Source organism: Chiloscyllium plagiosum, unplaced genomic scaffold (assembly GCF_037043375.1).
Source record: "Chiloscyllium plagiosum isolate Xiang-an unplaced genomic scaffold, Cpla_swu_hap1 HiC_scaffold_7, whole genome shotgun sequence".
Classification (NCBI taxonomy): domain Eukaryota; kingdom Metazoa; phylum Chordata; class Chondrichthyes; order Orectolobiformes; family Hemiscylliidae; genus Chiloscyllium; species Chiloscyllium plagiosum.
The window spans coordinates 110,967,996-110,987,314 of NW_028270145.1; the positions used below are offsets into that span (position 1 = coordinate 110,967,996).

The 19,319-nt window shown below is 42.7% G+C and overlaps 1 protein-coding gene and 1 long non-coding RNA gene across 2 annotated transcripts in view; one reads left to right on the top strand and one right to left on the bottom strand.

The window, feature by feature from the left end:
- stk16 (serine/threonine kinase 16) overlaps positions 1 to 15,701 on the top strand; it is a 31,277-nt gene extending 15,576 nt beyond the window's left edge. Inside the window, exons 6-8 of the mRNA XM_043694290.2 lie at positions 2,206 to 2,301; positions 2,959 to 3,080; positions 9,667 to 15,701. Coding sequence (XP_043550225.1) covers positions 2,206 to 2,301; positions 2,959 to 3,080; positions 9,667 to 9,805 — 357 coding nt within the window. The 3' untranslated portion in view covers positions 9,806 to 15,701. The remainder of the gene's footprint in view (positions 1 to 2,205; positions 2,302 to 2,958; positions 3,081 to 9,666) is intronic.
- LOC148149679 (uncharacterized) lies at positions 11 to 17,337 on the bottom strand. Its single transcript, XR_015757735.1, has 3 exons — positions 17,211 to 17,337; positions 9,909 to 10,182; positions 11 to 378 (listed from the first exon to the last, which is right to left on the bottom strand). It is a non-coding gene; the product is annotated as an uncharacterized LOC148149679 (long non-coding RNA).
- Between the last annotated feature and the right edge of the window lie 1,982 nt (positions 17,338 to 19,319).

Sequence of the window (19,319 nt, forward strand, 5' to 3'; positions counted from 1 at the left end):
GGAGTGAAGAGAATTCATATGTTATATTTTATTGTAATTTTGTTGTAATTATTTGTATTTTATCTAATAATAGTTTGAAGCTTTGTAGCTGAGAATGTTGAATGAGGATTCATGTCCCCATATTTGTGAGGAGAAAGTGAGGTCTGCAGACGCTGGAGATCAAAGCTGAAACTTTATTGCTGGAACAGCACAGCAGGTCAGTCAGCATCTAGGGAACAGAAGATTCGACGTTTCGGGCACATGCCCTTCTTCAGGAATGAGCAGAGAGTGAGGCCTTGCTGACCCCTCTTTTCCATCGTTGGAATCCTAGTGTGTCCAAAGCCGAGTCTGTGACCGTTTTGAGGCACTCTCACATGAGTCCCAGCGGTCTTGTCGCATCTGAATATGTAAAAATTATTTCATTCACTTTCAATGGACATGAAGTGAAAATCACCATAATCCCAGAGGACCATAACACACTCATTAGAAAGGGAGAGAGAGAACAGGTGGTGAATTTAACCTAAAGGTCACCACATCTCAGGTGAGGGGTGAGAATGAGATGGTGGGCCATACACAGTGAGCTCAGCCTTTACAGAATTGTTGGTGTCACTGCATCGCAGACCAACCATCCAGCCAACTGAGCTAACAATCGGTGAATGATTGAATGGAAGCTGCCAGGATTTAAGGTGAGGGAACTCTGCTACCCTGAGCAGAACCAAATTCATCGAACCTTTGCAGATTTCATAGGATCACTGATGTAAAGCATTGCCCTAACACAACAGCCATTTTCTCTTCTAAAAGTGTACCTGCGTATTAAATTAGAGGGCAAAATGTGAGACACAACATTAATAAACTGCAGAATTAATGTGCATTAGTGTCAACATGGTTAAGGGTAGGATGGTGCACTTTGTTAGGGGAAAAAATGGAGACCACATGCTGTCTGTTCTAATATAACGTGATAGTTTCATTCCTGTGCAATCCAGCATTATAAGGAAATCATGTAATAGCAGCACCACCTAAAGCAATAGGATTGGAATTGCGTTTTAGCGAATACGGGTAAGGAAAGTTCGCATTCTACTAATAATGGGCTAGATTCTTCAATGACGTTATACCAATTAAAACTGCAGAAACGTGCGTTATAGCAGACCTGACTGTACTGCTTCAAAAATGAGAGTCTAAATTTGATGTTAGAGCAGCGATCTAGGCTTATAGATACATCAGTCACACAAAATAATAACACAGGTGGCTCAGTGGTTAGCACTGGTGCCTCACTGCGCCAGGGATCTGGGTTCAATTCCAGTCTTGGGCGACCAAAGTGTGGAGTTTGCACATTCTCCCCATGTCTACGTGGGTTTCCTCCGGGTGCTCCGGTTTCCTCCCACAATCCAAAGATGTTCAGGTTAGGGTGAATTGGCCATGCTAAATTGCCCACAGTGTTCAGGCATGTGTAGGCTAGATGCATTAGTCAGGATAAATGAAAAGTAATAGGAGTTGGGGAATGGCTCTGGCTGGGATACTCTTCGGAAGGTCAGAGTGGACATGTTGGGCCAAATGACCTGTTCCCACACTGTAGGGATTCTAATTCTAAAGACCATAAACAACAAACAAAGCAACTGGTGGGAAGAAAAGAGAGATCAGAGTTTATTCTGATATAGCGTTTCTAGCAAATTAGAATTGGAAAGCAGAAGTTAATGTTAAGCTTGGACAAAATTTTATACTGGTAAGTGTGTTCTACCCAGTGTACAGCTCTGATTTCTGTGCAGTGAAGAGGCATAGAGGCAATGGATTAGGTGCATAAAACATCAAGGATGAGACTAGACCTATGGAAAGACTGAACTGGATTCATATCAGTAGAAAAGTGAAAATTGAGGGGTTAGCCTGATAGATTGTGAAGCGCAACAGAGGAGAAGATACTTCCCCTTCTGTGAGAAACCAGAACTAGTGACCAAAAGTAGAAAGTCACGAATATATCCAGTAGGGAATTGAGGAGAGACATCTTTCACCAGAGAATCATGAAATTGTGAAATTCTCTGACATAGATGGTCAGGGTGTCTATCATAGGTGCATTTGCTGGGAAACTAGATAAACACAAGGGGAAGAAGGGATAGAAATGTGATGAAGAAAGGTGGGAGCTGCGGTACACTGTCTTGAACCAGTTGGCCTATTTCTGTACTGGATATTCCATGTTACTCACTGCTATGTTGATATTTAGTTGCTATTTTCCAGGACTGGGCAGCCCAGCGTTGCACCATATCGTACCGAGCTCCTGAACTCTTCAACGTGGCAAGTCACTGTATCATAGACGAACGCACAGACATTTGGGTAGGTAGGAGGCTGTCTTTGATTCATTTGAGGGGCAAGGGAGTCAGTAGCTAGGCCAATATTCCCCATGCCTAATTGCAACCACATTGCTGTGGCTGTGAAGTCACATAGAGGCCAGACCAGATGAGGATGGCAGTTCCCATTTCTAAAGGAAATCAGTGAACCAGGTGGGTTTTTCTGACAATAGACAATGAATTCATGGTCGTGCTACTTTGTGTGGTAAAGTTTATGGTTGTTTGTTCAAAACTGTGGAACCTTGCGGCTTGTTCTTAGTCCCTAGACCTAACACTTTATCTACCCTTACTAATAAGAATTATTGGTCCCTAGCCAAATTGTAACATAAGTTTGACAGTCTGGTTTGAAATAATACTGCCTTGAAAAAGAAGAGAATAACTGCTGGGGGAGTAAAATTTCCGGGGTATGGGGAAGAGTATGGGGAATGGGACTAACTGGATTACTCTTTGAAAAGCTTGATTTGCCAAATGGCCTGTTGTGCTGAATCATTTATTGGTTCCAAGAGACTGGATTCGGTCTCCAACTCACTTGTTGCTATTTACTGTGTTTTTTCTTAATGTCCATGAATTGTGTGACCGTGCCATGATATACATAAGTTGCTTTTAGTTCCTGGTCTCTTGCAGTGACTGATTTCATTTTCAGTCCCTAGGCTGCGTGTTGTATGCTATGATGTTCCTAGAAGGACCGTATGATGGCATCTTTCACAAGGGGGACTCTGTTGCCTTGGCTGTACAGAATGAAATAACCATTCCAGAAGGCTGCAGGTAAGGACCATTTTGAAAGTTGCTGTTTGGTTTTTGTAAGGGTTTGCTTTAGTGGGAGAAAATATAACAGAAGTTATTACGCTTATGAAGATTTTGAAAGTACAGTTTGAAAGGCCAAAGATTTAACAGTCTTGAGTTCTCCCTCTCTTAGTCTTATTCACATACTTCTCCTAACGTTCATGAAATGGACACTGTACTTGCAAAACCGTTACTGAAAATGTGTGTAAGTTAAGGATTGCCTTTTGCCATAGGACCGAGCTGAAGATTGGAGCAGCACAGTTCCAACTGTCTCCCACGATGTGGAACCAAGGCATAATGCTCCAGTGTCTGTTATCAAAGCCCGTGACTGAATTTTGCTGCTGCCATTTCCAGTATGATCATTTGGACTTGCACAGAAATATGACTGTGGATCTGACAACTTGGATCATGGTTGTGTCAAGAGAGAGATGTCAGGATGTCAAGCAAATAGGAAGGCAAGATCTGGCCTGCACAGTTACAGTATCTTTCTGAAATTCCCTCAATAGAGCTCTTCTAAATCGGCAGGTATTTGACCAGAGTCCGATTCTGGAGACTTGAGCACAATATCTAGACTGGGAGCAGTGTGGGAGGGGGCAGCAGTTAGTTACAAAATCATACAGCATGGAATCAGAGTCTAGATTAGAGTGGTTACATGGAATCAGACCCTTTGGTCTCACCAATCCAAGCCAACCATGTTCCCAAACTAAACTAGACCCACCTGCCTGCACTTGGCACATATCCCTCCAAACCTTTTCTATTTATGAAGTTATTCAAATGTATTTTAAAAGTTGTAACTGTACCTACATTCACCATTTTCTCTGGCAGTTCGTTGCACGCACAAACGACCCTGTGTGTTTTTTAAAAACAAATTGCCTCTTGTCCTTTTTTAAATGTTTCTCCTCTCACCTTAAAAATATGCCCCCTAGTTTTGGACTCCTTCCCCACCCTAGGGAAAAGATCCTTCTCAATCCTGTTATCAATGCCCCTGGTGATTTTATAAACCTCAATAAGGTGACCCCTCAATCTCCTGTGCTCCACTGAAAAAAGTCCCAGTCATAGAGATGTACAGCATGAAAACAGATCCTTCGGTCCAACCTATCCATGCCTACCAAATATCCCAAGCCAATTTAGTCCCACCTGCTAGTACCCGGCCCATATCCCTCCAAACCCTTCCTATTCATATATTCATCCAAATGCCTCTTAAATGTTGCAATTGTACTAGCGGGGGAGGGGACAAACTGGATGTTTAAGAAGGAAATTGGAGGGAAGATTAGAACAAGGGAAGTCAAGAAAGACAACTGTATCAATGAGGCAGAAAACTCAGAAAGGAATCATGCTGTAAGGTTGAGTGTTATAGGAGTTGATGGGAAGGGTGAGGGCAGTAACAAATTAAAAATACTATACATGAATGCACGAAGCATTAGAAATAAGATGAATGAGCTTGAGGCTCTTTTGGAAATTGGCAGATACGATATTGTGGGGATAACTGAGACGTGGCTTCAAGTGGACAGGGCCTGGGAAATGAATATTCAAGGCTACACATGCTATCGTAAGGACAGACTGACAGGCAGAGGGGGTGGGGTGGCCATGTTGGTAAGGGATGATATTCAACCCCTTGCGCAGGGGGAACTAGAATCAGGGCATGTAGAGTCAGTGTGGATAGAGGTGAGAAATATTGAGGGTAAAAAGACCCTCTTGGGAGTTATCTACAAGCCCCCAAACAGTAGTCTGGATGTCGGATGTAAGTTAAATCAGGAGCTGAAATTGGCCAGTCGCAAAGATGTTACTACTGTTGTTATGGGGGATTTCAACATGCAGGTAGACTCGGAGAATCAGGATGGTATTGGACTTCAAGAAAGAGACTTTGTGGAGTGCCTCAGAGATGGATTCTTAGAGCAGCTGGTGCTGGAGCCGACCAAGGAGAAGGCAATTCTGGATCTGGTATTGTGCAACGAACCAGAATTGGTCAGGGACTTCGAAGTGAAGGAGCCATTGGGAAGTAGTGACCATAATACAATAAGCTTCAATCTGCAATTTGAGAGGGAGAGGGTAGAATCGGAAGTGACAATATTTCTGTTGAATAAAGGGAACTATGGAGCTATGAGGGAGGAGCTGGCCAAAGTTCAATGGTGCAATACCTTAGCAGGGATGACAGTGGAGGAACAATAGCAGATATTTCTGTGTATAGTGCAGAAGTTGCAGGATCAGTTCATTCCAAAAAGGAAGAAAGATCCTAGGAGAAAGCAGAGGTGGTCGTGGCTGACGAGGGACGTTAAGAAACATATAACGTTAAAAGAGAAAAAGTATAACATAGCAAAGGTAAGTGGGAAAACGGAGGACTGGGAAACTTTTAAAGAACAACAGAGGATTACTAAGAAGGAAATAACGCAGAGAAAAATGAGGTACGAAGGTAAACTGGCCAATAATATAAAGGAGGATAGTAAAAGTTTTTTTAGGTATGTGAAAGGCAAAAAAATGGTTAAGACTAAAATTGGTACTTCAGATCTGTGTTCACTGGGGAAGACACAAGCAATCTCCCTGAGGTAACAGTGGCTGAAGAACCTGAACTTAAGGGAATTTATATTTGCCAGGATTTGGTGTTGGAGAGACTGTTAGGTCTGAAGGTTGATAAGACCCCGGGGCCTGATGGTCTACATCCCAGGGTACTGAAGGAGGTGGCTCGAGAAATCGTGGATGTGTTGGTGATTATTTTCCAGAGTTCGATAGATTCGGGATCAGTTCCTGCGGATTGGAGGGTGGCTAATGTTGTACCACTTTTTAAGAAAGGTGGGAGAGAGAAAACAGGAAATTATAGACCAGTTAGTCTGACCTCAGTGGTGGGAAAGATGCTGGAGTCTATTATAAAGGATGAAATTACGACACATCTGGATAGTAGTAACAGGATTGGTCAGAGTCAGCATGGATTTATGAAGGGGAAATCATGCTTGACTAATCTCCTGGAATTTTTTGAGGATGTAACTTTGAAGATGGACGAGGGAGATCCAGTAGATGTAGTGTACCTGGACTTTCAGAAAGCTTTTGATAAAGTCCCACATAGGAGGTTAGTGAGCAAAATTAGGGCGCATGGTATTGGGGGCAAAGTACTAACTTGGATTGAAAGTTGGTTGGCTGACAGGAAACAAAGAGTAGTGATAAACGGCTCCATTTCGGAATGGCAGGCAGTGACCAGTGGGGTACAGCAGGGATCAGTACTGGGACTGCAGCTTTTTACAATATATGTTAATGATATAGAAGATGGTATTAGCAATAACATTAGCAAATTTGCTGATGATACTAAGCTGTGTGGCAGGATGAAATGTGATGAGGATGTTAGGAGATTACAGGGTGACCTGGACAAGTTAGGTGAGTGCTGGAAATGTGTTGCTGGAAAAGCGCAGCAGGTCAGGCAGCATCCAGGGAACAGGAGAATCGACGTTTCGGGCATAAGCCCTTCTTCAGGCTTATGCCCGAAACGTTGATTCTTCTGTTCCCTGGATGCTGCCTGACCTGCTGCGCTTTTCCAGCAACACATTTCCAGCTCTGATCTCCAGCATCTGCAGACCTCACTTTCTCCTCAAAGTTAGGTGAGTGGTCAGATGCATGGCAGGTGCCGTTTAATGTGGATAAATGTATGGTTATCCACTTTGGTGGCAAGAACAGGAAGGCAGAATACTACCTAAATGGAATCCATTTAGGTATAGGGGCAGTACAGAGAGATATGGGTGTTCTTGTACACCAGTCAATGAAGGTAAGCATGCAGGTACAGCAGGTAGTGAAGAAGGCTAATAGCATGCTGGCCTTCATAACAAGAGGGATTGAGTATAGAAGCAAAGAGGTTCTTCTGCAGCTGTATAGGGCCCTGGTGAGACCACACCTGGAGTATTGTGTGCAGTTCTGGTCTCCAAATTTGAGGAAAGACATTCTGGCTATTGAGGGAGTGCAGCGTAGGTTCACGAGGTCAATTCCTGGAATAGTGAGACTATCTTATTCTGAAAGACTGGAGTGACTGGGTTTGTATACCCTTGAGTTTAGAAGATCTGATTGAGACAAATAAGATTATTAATGGATTGGACACTCTGGAGGCAGGAAACATGTTTCTGCTGATGGGTGAGTGCCGAACCAGAGGACACAGCTTAAAAATACGGGGTAGACCGTTTAGGACAGAGATGAGGAGAAATTTCTTCACCCAAAGAGTGGTGGGTGTGTGGAATGCTCTGCCCCAGAGGGCAGTGGAGGCCCAGTCCCTGGATTCATTTAAGAAAGAGTTGGATAGAGCTCTCAAGGATAGTGGAATCAAGGGTTATGGAGATAAGGCAGGAAGAGGATACTGATTAAGGATGATCAGCCATGATCATATTGAATGGTGGTGCAGGCTCGAAGGGCAGAATGGCCTACTCCTGCACCTATTGTCTAGCCTCCACTACTTCCTCTGGCAGCTCATTCCATACACGTACCACCCTCTGCGTGAAAAAGTTGCCCCGTAGGTCTCTTTTATATCTTTCCCCTCTCACCCTAAACCTATGCCCTCTAGTTCTAGTCTCCCCAACCCCAGGGAGAAGAGTTTGCCTATTTACCCTATCCACGTCCCTCATAATTTTGTAAACCTCTATAAGGTCACCCCTCAGCCTCCGACGCACCAGAGAAAACAGTCCCAGCCTGTTCAGCCTCTCCCTGTAGCTCAAATCCACCAACCCTGCCAATATCCTTGTAAATCTTTTCTGAACCCTTTTAAGTTTCACAACATCTTTCCAATAGGAAGGAGACCAGAATTACATGCAATATTCCAACAGTGGCCTAACCAATGTCCTGTACAGCCGCAACATGACCTCCCAACTCCTGTACACAATACTCTGACCAATAAAGAAAAGCATACCAAACACCTTCTTCACTGTTCTGTCTACTTGCGACTCCACTTTCAAGGAGCTATGAACCTGCACTCCAAGGTCTCTTTGTTCAGCAGCACTCCCTAGGACCTTACCATTAAGCATATAAGATTTGCTTTCCCAAAATGTAGCACCTCCCATTTATCTGAATTAAACTCCATCTACCACTTCTCAGCCCATTGGCCTATCTGGTCAAGATCCTGTTGTAATCTGAGGTAACCCTCTTCACTGCCCACTACACCTCCAATTTTGGGGTCATCTGCAAACTTGCTAACTGTACCTCTTATGCTCCCATCCAAATCTCAAGCCCTCCATTTGCAGTAACATCCTGGTAAATATTTTCTGAACTTTAGTAGCATCTTTCCTGTAACAAGGCGACCATAATTGTACACACTACTCCAGAAGAGACCTCACCAACGTCTTGCACGTGATGTGTTGCTGGAAAAGCGCAGCAGGTCAGGCAGCATCCAGGGAACAGGAGAATCGACGTTTCGGGCATAAGCCCTTCTTCAGGAAGGGCTTATGCCCGAAACGTCGATTCTCCTGTTCCCTGGATGCTGCCTGACCTGCTGCGCTTTTCCAGCAACACATTTTCAGCTCTGATCTCCAGCATCTGCAGACCTCACTTTCTCCTCTTACACATGATGTCCCAACTAAGAGCCTTGGGTAGATGTAAATGATTCCATACTCATTATTCTAAAGAGGCATTTATCCCTCAACCAAATCACTTGCTTTAAAAAAAGGTCAGATTGCAACATTGTGCAACATTGCCTGGAAAGTGCTTTGAAACATCAATTGTTCCCCCATCCATAAATAAAGCTATCTCGTGGAAGGGGTGAGAGAAGTATTGGAGAAAACATTTCCATTGTTCATGTCTTTAGTCAGGCAATACCTGGACTGCTGTACAGTGTTGCAGTGCATGCTGAAGGAAGGTTATACTGCATTGAAGATGGTACTGTAGACTGGTCCCTCTGAGAGAATTTGTTCTATGTTCTCTGAAGTTTAGAAGAATGAAAGATGGTGTAAGTGGAGCGTAACCATATTCTGAAGGGCCTTGATAAAATAGGTACTGAAAGGATATCTCCAATCTAGAGCAGTTGCATCATCTGGGAGCCATAAATATGAAACACTTTTGTTTAAATCCAGGAAAGAATTCTGGAGAAAGTTATATACCTGGAAATGGTAATAATGTGGAACTCTCTGCCGCAAAGCAGGTGAAAAGGTGAAAAACATTGATGCATTTAAGAGGAAGCTAGGTAAGAGATAAAGTCACCATAGAGCAGCTATTGTCTATCTTTAGAAGGAAATAACTAGTGGTGGTTCAGTCGGAGGGTCACCATGCCTCAGGTGAGGGAAAGGTTGGCATGGAGAATCCTTCATGGTAACCTCAACCAATGTGAGATTTGAACCCACATTGGCTGCTATGCAATGCAAAGTGATGTCAACAATCAGCTAACTGAACTGACCAACCCTCTGAGGAAGCTAGGTGAGTACATGAAAGGCAAAGGACTAGAGGGCATAGTGATTGTGTTAGGTGAGGAAGGAATGGTAAGAGGCGTGTGAGAGATTTTAACATTGGCATTGACCTGCAGTGCTGAACGGCTTGTTTCTGCGCTGTGAAGGCTTTTTTCTGAGTGCTAATTTTGGTTTTGGCTGAATTTTCCTCTACTCTTTTTACATTGTAGGTACTCACAGGCCCTGCAGCATCTGCTAACCTCTACAATGGTGACTAACCCACAAGAGAGACCAAATATTACCTGGGTCCTGAACCAGACCAAACAATTACTGCAGATAGAAGCCGTCGAGGAGACAAAATTGGCTTGATTTCAGCAGCACAGATGTGAATGGCTCTGTCTAACCTGCAAGTGCTCTGGTTTCTCAGCTGTCGGACCTCAGACACTGCTGTACAATGTAGCAAAAACCTTACCCTCAGCAACTGAGGCAGTGGACCAGGACAGGACATCGTGTTCATTCTGTTCCTGAATCGTTTGTGCTTGGCTCGACGTTGAAGGGCAGGGAGAAAGAATTGCACGTGTTTTTTTCTTCTTTTCAAAGGCAATCAGCTGCTCACTTTGCTCCAATACCTCTCCCTGTGCTTTTTCACGTTCTTGCATTTGTATTGATCTTTGTCCACCAAATCCACAACTACCTTCTTTCTTACGTTGAAGAACGTTGGAATGTCCTGGATAGTTTTACTCCTTCTGTGGCAAAAAGGAGGCGGGGTACTTGTTGGTAAATGATTTCTTGACCATCCATTTATTTATTATTTGAGGCAACGGTGATTTTGGCTCTCATTAAAACACGCTGTGTTTAGCATACCTTCAACCTGTTAGGAAATCTCTTGTCAATCATCTTTCTCCGTAAGGAAATTTAAATCCATATCTCAGTAACCAGATGGCAGCAAATTGCCAGGTATCCAGGATTGCATTGCATGCTCTTAACCATTTCCGCCCCCCCACAGGCGCGCACGCACACCTCCACCCACTCCAATCCTGTCATTGTAAATTTCTTGCGTTGATCATACCCAAGTGGTTTATTGTATAACTATCCCCCACTCACTGCCTCTTGCTGGGCAGATGTTCTGGTTGTATTGTAGAGAACCTGCTAACTGCTCGGGATCCCTGAGGCACTGAACTCCTGCCCTCCTGCTCCAAGGCCAATGCATTGCTGTTTCCATTCAGTCTGCTAACTCTTTCATGATGTGCTAATTCCAACTGAGCTGCATAGAGCTTCCGAGTTGGCAAGAAAGTGCAGATACAGAGGTGGCCTTGTACTTGCACAGTCAGGGGAGCCAGGGCTGATTCCTGTTCTGTTGTACTGCCATTTACATGCTTGTAACTGAGAGGACTACCTTGACAATCACAAGTCATGTCAGCAGTGCACGTAGTAACCTTTATTTAACCTGTCATGGTGCTGCAACACCTTGTCCCTCACACCCCCAACCCAGCTTGCAATGTTCTTTAAAATATCTTTTTAACATTGCAGCTTGGGCTGTGGATGCTTTGTTATCTCAGCTATCCTTTTTGGAAACCATTGGGCAGGGTGGTTCGTCCTTATCATCTTTTTCAGTGTTTATCCACCAGCATCCAAAATTAGACACTTAGGAATTGCAAACTGGGTCTAGTTCTCGTCCACTTTACTTTTCTCCTCCACCTCCCCAGAAATAACTGAGTACCTGGCATCTACTGAGGGCCAAACTATTGTCACCAAGTTGGTTAACCCACGCTCAGCGAGCTACTTAGAATCCCCGTGTTTGCTCCTTCCCATATCTTTAACAGCCAAACAGGAAACAAAAACAGTTCGGAAATAAACAGAGTAAGTCATTTCCTCACTGTCTCATTGCCAATTAAAGGATTTGTGATTCCCTTTCCATCCCTCTGCTCATTCATTTTGATGCCAGCTTCCTTCGATCTTTTCAGACAAGTGCAGGGAAATAATAGAAGGAAAGAGATGAGAGACTGGCTATAATTTTTAATCTACATCATTGTAGAATGGTATTATACAGCATGGAACGAAGCTGTTTGGCCCATTTAATAATCCCTGTCAGCTTTCGAAGAGCTCCTAACTGCACCACCTCAAAATGGTCAGTCCTTCTGGAAATAAAGAAGTCATCTATCCAATCACCAGCTTAGCACAAGAAGGTTTTTACCACACTTCTGCAAGTGGAACTGTGAAGTCACAAGACCACTTCAATGAAAATCCTTTGTTGTGGTTAATGCTTCAGTTTCTGCTCAGAGTGCTGGACTTGTGCATGACTGGTATGAGATAACAAGTGTCTTCCTTCCTCTTCTCCACCCCTCTCAACTGTAACAATTCGAAGCCACAATATTCATGGTGAATCGAGAAAAAAACCTGAAATAATTTTAGGAAGGATGAGGAGATGGGACTGACTCCTTTGCTGGCATTCTTAGTAAAACTAACGTTAGGTAATTAGATGGCTCCGCACTTTTCTATTATGCCTTCCCAGCATTATACAATAAAACCAGTGATATTCACCAGATGATAACTTTATTCAGCCAGTGGTCACACACAGTACTGCAATGCTGGAAATCTAAATTTTTTTGAAAAACAGCTAGAATGTTGAAACCAGAGTTAGTATTTCAGATTGATAATCTTTCGGCCCAACTCCAAGGAGTTAAATAGGAATAGCGTTTAAGCAAGTACAAAGGGGGCAAGGAGATAATTCAGGGGAATGGGGCTATCATAAAGTGGATGTTGCCTTTAACCTGCATCATCATACAGGAGGCCATTTGGCCCGTCAAATCCCTGCCAACTTCTGTGAAAAGTAATCCTGTTTGTCCCACTGTCCTGTTCTTACACTTGGGAGGGAAAAATATGCTGAGGTTTTTATCCAGTTTAATTTTGAAAGCTACTGTTGAATCTGGTCACCAATTGCCTTGGATCTGTGCTCTCTGGTTGTGCACCTTTCAGCCATTAGGACTAGTTTTTCTTAATTAATGCCTTTACAATGTTAAACATGTCCACCAAATCACCTCTCAGCATTCTCTGCTCTAAGAAGAATAACAGCTCCACAATATTCTAAAGGTTAGAAATTAGGTTTCACTGTTTTATTTAAGTGAAAACAAAATGCCAAGTGGTAGAGCAAGCCGAATAGAACCTGAATGTAAAAGTAGGTCAGCATTTGAGATTTGGCCTGCTTTGTTAGTCTGTGCTGTGGAGTTGGGGAGGGGCTGAGCAGTTTTGGATTTGTTGCATTCTCTGAAGGGATGTTTTTTGTTATGTAATAACGTCTCGCTGAATGGTTAGTGGGTGCATGTTAGATTACTTAGATGTTAGATTACTTTGAGAAGACGCCTCTGAGAAGTATAGAAAACAATGTAGACAGTCAATTAGTAACAGGGAGAAAGTGCAGATGCAACATTCCTGATGAAGGGCTTATGTCTGAAACGTCAACTGTCCTGCTCTTTCAGTGCTGCCTGACCTGCTGTGCTTTTCCAGCACCACATTTTTCAACTTAGTCAATAGGTGACATTAAGTCATAAATATTGGACACAGCTACATGTTACCTCTTTCTTTGCATAGGGAGGGACTTGATGTGTGGAATGAACTTTCTGGCGAGGCCCTTAATCTGTATGGATGACCCTTGTTGGGTCTCCTCTGTACCTTTTGTATCAGCTTTGCTCATTTGGCAGCGCTCACAACTTTGGAGGTGGGTTCTAGCTTTCAGTTCTATTCTACAATCTTAAGCACGTAATCTAGGCTGACAGTTCAGATTGTCACTGTTGATTTTGTCCTCTGGGTATAAAATGTTCCGTCTGCTTATTTAAGCAGGGTTTTGTCACAATCTGAATTGACCTGTTTAAAAAAAGCACATGATCATTTTAACATGGCTCTTTTTGTTCAGGCAGCGTTAATTTCAATGTGGCTGTTGCCCAGATAGCAACAGTTATTTCATCTCCATTTGTACCCAGTGAGTTGTTATGATCTGAAATGCACTGCCTGGAATGGTGAAGGGAGCTGATTTTTTAGTAACAAGTGAAAAGGAATTGGATCTGTCATTCTAAAATAGCCATTTCAGGACTATGGAGAATAAGCAGTGAGTGGGATTAATTGGAGAAGTCTACTAGAGAGTTGGCACAGGTACAGTGGGTCAGATTGCCCCGTTCTCTTCATGAAGTGGGGATTGGTTAGCTCAGTTGGCTGGAGGGTTGGTGTGTAATCCAGAGTGACACCAACAGCGTGAGTTGAATTCCTGCACTGGCTGAGGTTACCACAAGGATCTTGCCTTCTCTACCTCTCCTCTTGCCTGAGTCATTGTGATCCTCAGGTTAAACCACTACCTACTCACTCTCACACTCTGTCTTGCTCATGGGAGAGCAGCCCATGGCCTGGTAAAACTATGGCAACTTTACCTTTTTACTTCATGAAGTGCTGCTAATTTTGGAAAGTGCTATATATGTTCAGTTATTTAACAATATTCCGACAGGAGGTTCTTTTTTGTGGAAACCTGTTCATGAATCAAAACATTAGAATAAGCTGCAAGATCCCAAGATTGAAGAGAGTGAGCAAGCTAACTTTATGTTTTCCATTTAACATTTTCCTTTATCTTTGTGAAACTAGAATCAAACTGTTCCAGAAAAGCCTGTCCAATTTAAAATGATGTCGTAGTTTTACTTATCAAGTAAATTATTTATTTAAACATGCTGTCTGCAACCCAGCAGCCTTATCCCATTTGTTTGATATCTACATGAAATGACCATCACGTGCCCATGCAACACAGCTAGTATTTCACTGAGGGAGACATGAAGATGCATATGAATCACCATAGTTTTAAACATCATTTGCTTATCATAGGTTACCCATGTTAGTTAGCAAGTAATTTCATCCCATAGTCTCAACTTTGACTTTTCTGAAACTGATTAAATTAATGAAATGATTAACTTGATGTTAGCGAGCATCTGCATGGGACTTTGGTCTCTCTCTCTGTGTGTGTGTGTGTGTGTGTGTATTACATAGTTTCATCTGTGTCCCAAGTATTTGTAGATGTTATTGTTGTACTCCAATCCAGCTATTGGATCACGTGTGTGTGTGTTCATAGAATGCAGTGTGCCAGTTAACTCCTTCTTCCTGTGTGGCTTGTTGTCTTTATGTGAAACCTTTATTCTTCCTTATGTTTGAGATTTGGTTTATTCCTCCAACTCCACCCTGCAATTTTAAAGTGTAAACCATGCTGTTAAGTGTGTGAAGCAGTGAAGGGAACTTGAGATCTGCAATGAAACGCAGGAATGCATTTAGCTTGGTCAGAATCTCCTGGTTAAGTGGTCTAAATATTAACCTGTCCTTTCTCTGTTTACATATTTAACTAGATTTGCTGTACAAATTATTGAATGAAGGCATATTTCTGATGGGTGTTCTTCGTGTAACTGTGCTTGCCATGTTTATCCTGAGTTACTTTCTCCTCAGCTGCTAACACACTTGAAATAAACGAGCAGCGAGGAAAAGCTATATGTTAAACATGTGCTTCCCATAAATTGGCACCATTTGAGCTTTATTGTGGATTGTTAAGCATATGTTAAATTGGTCTAATCTTGGGGAATGAAAGACTGGGTATTGTTGGAAATCACCTCTCCAAAGTTTAACATGTTAATTTTTTGAATTCATACATGTCTCTTCTGTTACAGTTGTGTTTTTTAAGCTATCGATAAGCTATTATCTCTTACATTAATCTGTTGTGAATTTGCACAACCATCTGAATCTGAGATTATAAATGTCTCGCCTGCGATAAATTGAGACTACAAAGGAGCTTTTGCTGAGCCAGAGTGGTGAGAATTGCTCTTTATGTCTTACTAGTTTGAAAGTGATTCAGTAATTCTCCCCACGCCTTAGGTCAAGGGTTGTATACCCAGTTTTGTGTTACCTGACCCTTTTTATGGTGACCTTGCTGCACAGCAGACCAATTGTGTAGTCCTTGCTCCTGAGCAAGTTGGATTTTCCTCACCTTGTGCAGTGTGTATCTTTAATGTAATAACACAAGTAATTCTCAATACTCTTAGAACCGCTCTGCATCTGGTAGCTACCAGAGTGGGTTTAGTATTGGCATTTAACTTTAACTCTCAGTGCAGTTGGGGGTGACATTCCTGAGAGGAATAGGATTTTTCTTTTATCATTTCAGTCTGTTGTAGTTGTTTAAATTTTGTTTTAATCATAGTTCCTTCTAGAGATATGGAGATTTTAAAACACAATATTGTTTTGCACTTTATTCAATTGTATTTGTCGTCTTTTCATCCTGTAAAAATGGTTCCATTACTAGAAGTGAAACACATCTTTTAAGTCCTCATAGATTGATCTCTGCGGAGTAGGAAGCCATACAGTAAATCCAGTAGCTAGCACAAACAAGACGTTGAAGATGACCCGAGGATTTAAACGGAAGGTAGCTAGGTTGAAAGTCATTCTTCTGGTGACAGGAGCCCAGAGCAAAGGGTGATAGCTTTAAAATTAGATGCAGGGCTTTTGGGAGTGATGTGAAGAAGCCCTCCTACACTCAGAGTGCCAGATTTTTAGCACATGCTATGTACACACACACACACACACACACACACACACACACACACATTGGAAAACTAGGAACCAAAATTGATATATTTTTGGGTTAGGGTGGCATATGAGAGAATGAAAGTTGTGGCTATGTTGGGAAGATTGAGTTATGACACACAAAGCCATGGCCTGACTGGCTGAACAAGGCCAAAGAGCTGAATGGCACTACACCACAGCCTCCTCTTGGAGGCTACTGTCACTGGACTAGTAATCCAGAACCATGTTCTGAGGTCATGTGTTCATCGCTTGTGCAATGAAACCAATGGTTAGGCCATTTCCTTCACTGCTGCCTTAGCCTTTCCTTACTGTTTCTGTTTCCTGCCCCAGTACCTTTCCCACAATTGTTCACAGGCCACTGTTATGCTCTACTTTAAGTGCAATGCAGACTAGCTTTGTGATCTTTCAACTATTTTAAAAAGCAAAATGTAGTTTGAGGGGCTGAAGGTGATTAAAGGATTTGATTCAGAAACTAGAACTTGGAGGATTCTAGTGTAGTTTTAGTGTCCCTCGCACTGAGCCAAGAGACATGGGTTTAATTCCAATACTGTGACAGAGGTGTGTAATAGGTTGATTAGAACATATGGAAAGAAACTAGTTGGTTTATTCCAGAGTAGAAGACAAATTAGAGCACGTAGCCTTTCAGCCACACACTGAGCACTTGCTACCTAACCTGCTGCCGCCATCTTGAGAAACGTACCATGCTGATTCCTGAGATGGCAGGTGGGACTGGCATATGTCCTTGTGTTTAAATAAGAAACTGCAGAGAGTCGTGACACAGCCCAGCCCATCACGCAAGCCAGCCTTTCATCTGTTGATTCTATCTACACTTCTCACCACCTCTGGAAGGCAGCCAACGTCATCAAAGAATCCTCCCACCCTGGTTTTATCTCTTCCATCAGGCAGAAGATACAAAAGCTTAAACACAAATTCAAGAACAGTTTCTCTCCTGCTGTTATTAGTCTTCCAAATGGGCTTCTCAAATTTTAAATTTAGATGTTGATCTTACTCTTTGTGCAACTTCTCTGCAGCCTTAACATCTATTCCTCGCTCTGTTCTATTACCCTAATGCACTTTATATGCTATGAGCTGCCTATACTGCACGTAAAACAGAACTTTCCACAGTACGTACGTGCGTGTGATAATAATAAGTCAAACCAAATTAAAAAAAACTCACCAACTCCTGCTCTCCACCCTTTGCATTCCTGCCCTCAGTCCTCAGAATCCTTCCTCACATATCCAAGTTTCCTTTTAACCACAGTTGTCTGCTGTGACTTCAGATATCTGTGCTCTAAGCACTGGCCGTCACTCCCTAAACCTCTCCACTTCCCTCTGCTCCAATTAACCACTCCTTAAAAGCTACCTGTTTCTCCAGCCTCATTTAATACAACTTTGCATGTTTTGTGCCAAGTTTATTTTGATAACACTCCTGTGTCACGCCTTGGGATGTTTGGCTATGTTAATGATGCTTTATAAGTATGAATGATCGTCCTTAAAATCAGAACTGAGTTTCTCCAGCACTTTGCAGATGTTGGAAATCTGAAATAAGAACAGTGCTTCACTTTTCTATCTTATAGTTTTTTGTTGTCACTCTTTCCTGAACATGCTACAGAGTGGGATAGAAATCCAGAGAGGTTGAATCGATCCTTTAACAGTTTATTTGTTGTACAGTTTCGAGCGAGATTAAAGTCCACAGGGAGTTTGGCTTGATTTTAAGAGGAATAGGAAATGATAGCAATTCCCACTCCCTCGTCATAACCCGAACCGGGGGCTGGTTTAGGAGATTATAGTAAATATTTTTCAATTATCTGCTTTCCTCAGAACCTCATGTCACACTCATTAAGCTGATTGTTCACTGAAATGTAAAATAAATGTACCATAAACAAATGTGAAATCAGCATAAGTTTCTCAGCTTTAGGGTGTAGAGCAAGACACAGACTATGGACCGACAAGCAAGGGCTTTGGGTGGTTTAGAATCATAGAATCCCTACAGTTTGGAGTAGGCCATTCAACCCATCAAGTCCACGCTGACCCCCTCTGAAGACCCCCTGTCCCTGTAACCCAGCATTTCTCATGGCTAATCTACTGTCCCTGAATACTATAGGCACTTTAGCATGGCCAATCCACCTAACCTGCACATTTTGGACTGTGGTAGGAAGCCCATGCAGACTCCACATAGCCAGTCACCTGAGAGCAGAATCGGACTCCAGTCCCTGGTGCTGTGAGGCAGCGTGCTAACCACTGAGCCACTGTCTACTTCAAAAGGGTTAGATAGCTGGGAATGAGTTCAAGGTTAATTGCAAACTGACATGAAGATTTTAAATGTTGACCTTCATGTTTGAAAGGCTTTCGTTGACAGCAGAGGAAAATGGTGATACTGCCTGTGTGAGTGCCAACTCTGAAACCAAAGCTCCAGTATGACTCTTGATGACCACGGCATGTTCAGCATCTGTGATGTAACCTGACTGTCAGAGTTATGTTGGTGGCCAAACTGGTGAAGCTGAAACCACAAATTTGATTTACACCATATTATAAGATCTAGGAGCAGAATTAAGCCACTTGCCCCATCCAGACTGCTTCACCATTCGCTCATGGCTGATAGGCTCCTCACCCCCATTTTCCTATCTTCTCCCCATAACCCTTCAACCCATTACCAATTAAAAACTTTGTCTAACTCCTCCTTAAATTTATTCACTGTCCCAGCATCCAACGCACTTTGCAGCAGCGAGTTCCACAGATTCACAATCTTTTGGGGCAAGTAGTTTCTCCTTGACTCTGTTTTAAATTTGCTACCCCTTACCCTAAGACTGTGACCTCTTGTCCAGAATGTCCCACAAGAGGAAGCATCTGCTCCACGTCTATTTTATCCACGTCTTTTATCACCTTGAATATCTCAATTTAATCTCCCCTTGTTCTTTTAAATTTCAGAGACTATAGGCCTAAACAGTTCAATCTCTCTTAATACGACAAGCCCCTCGTTTCTGGGATCAATCTAGTGAACCTCCTCTGAACTGCCTTCAATGCCACTTCAGGAGGATGTGGTGGAGGCTGGTACAATTGCAACATTTAAGAGGCATTTGGATGGGTATATGAATAGGAAGGGTTTGGAGGGGTATGGGCTGGGTGCTGGCAGGTGGGACTAGATTGGGTTGGGATATCTGGTCGGGTTGGACCGAAAGTTCTGTTTCCCTGCTGTTCATCTCTGATTCTATCTTTCCGCAAATAAGAGGACTAAAACTGTGCACAATACTAGCAAGTTTTGAGAAGACTTGTAGCTCAGGTTGAG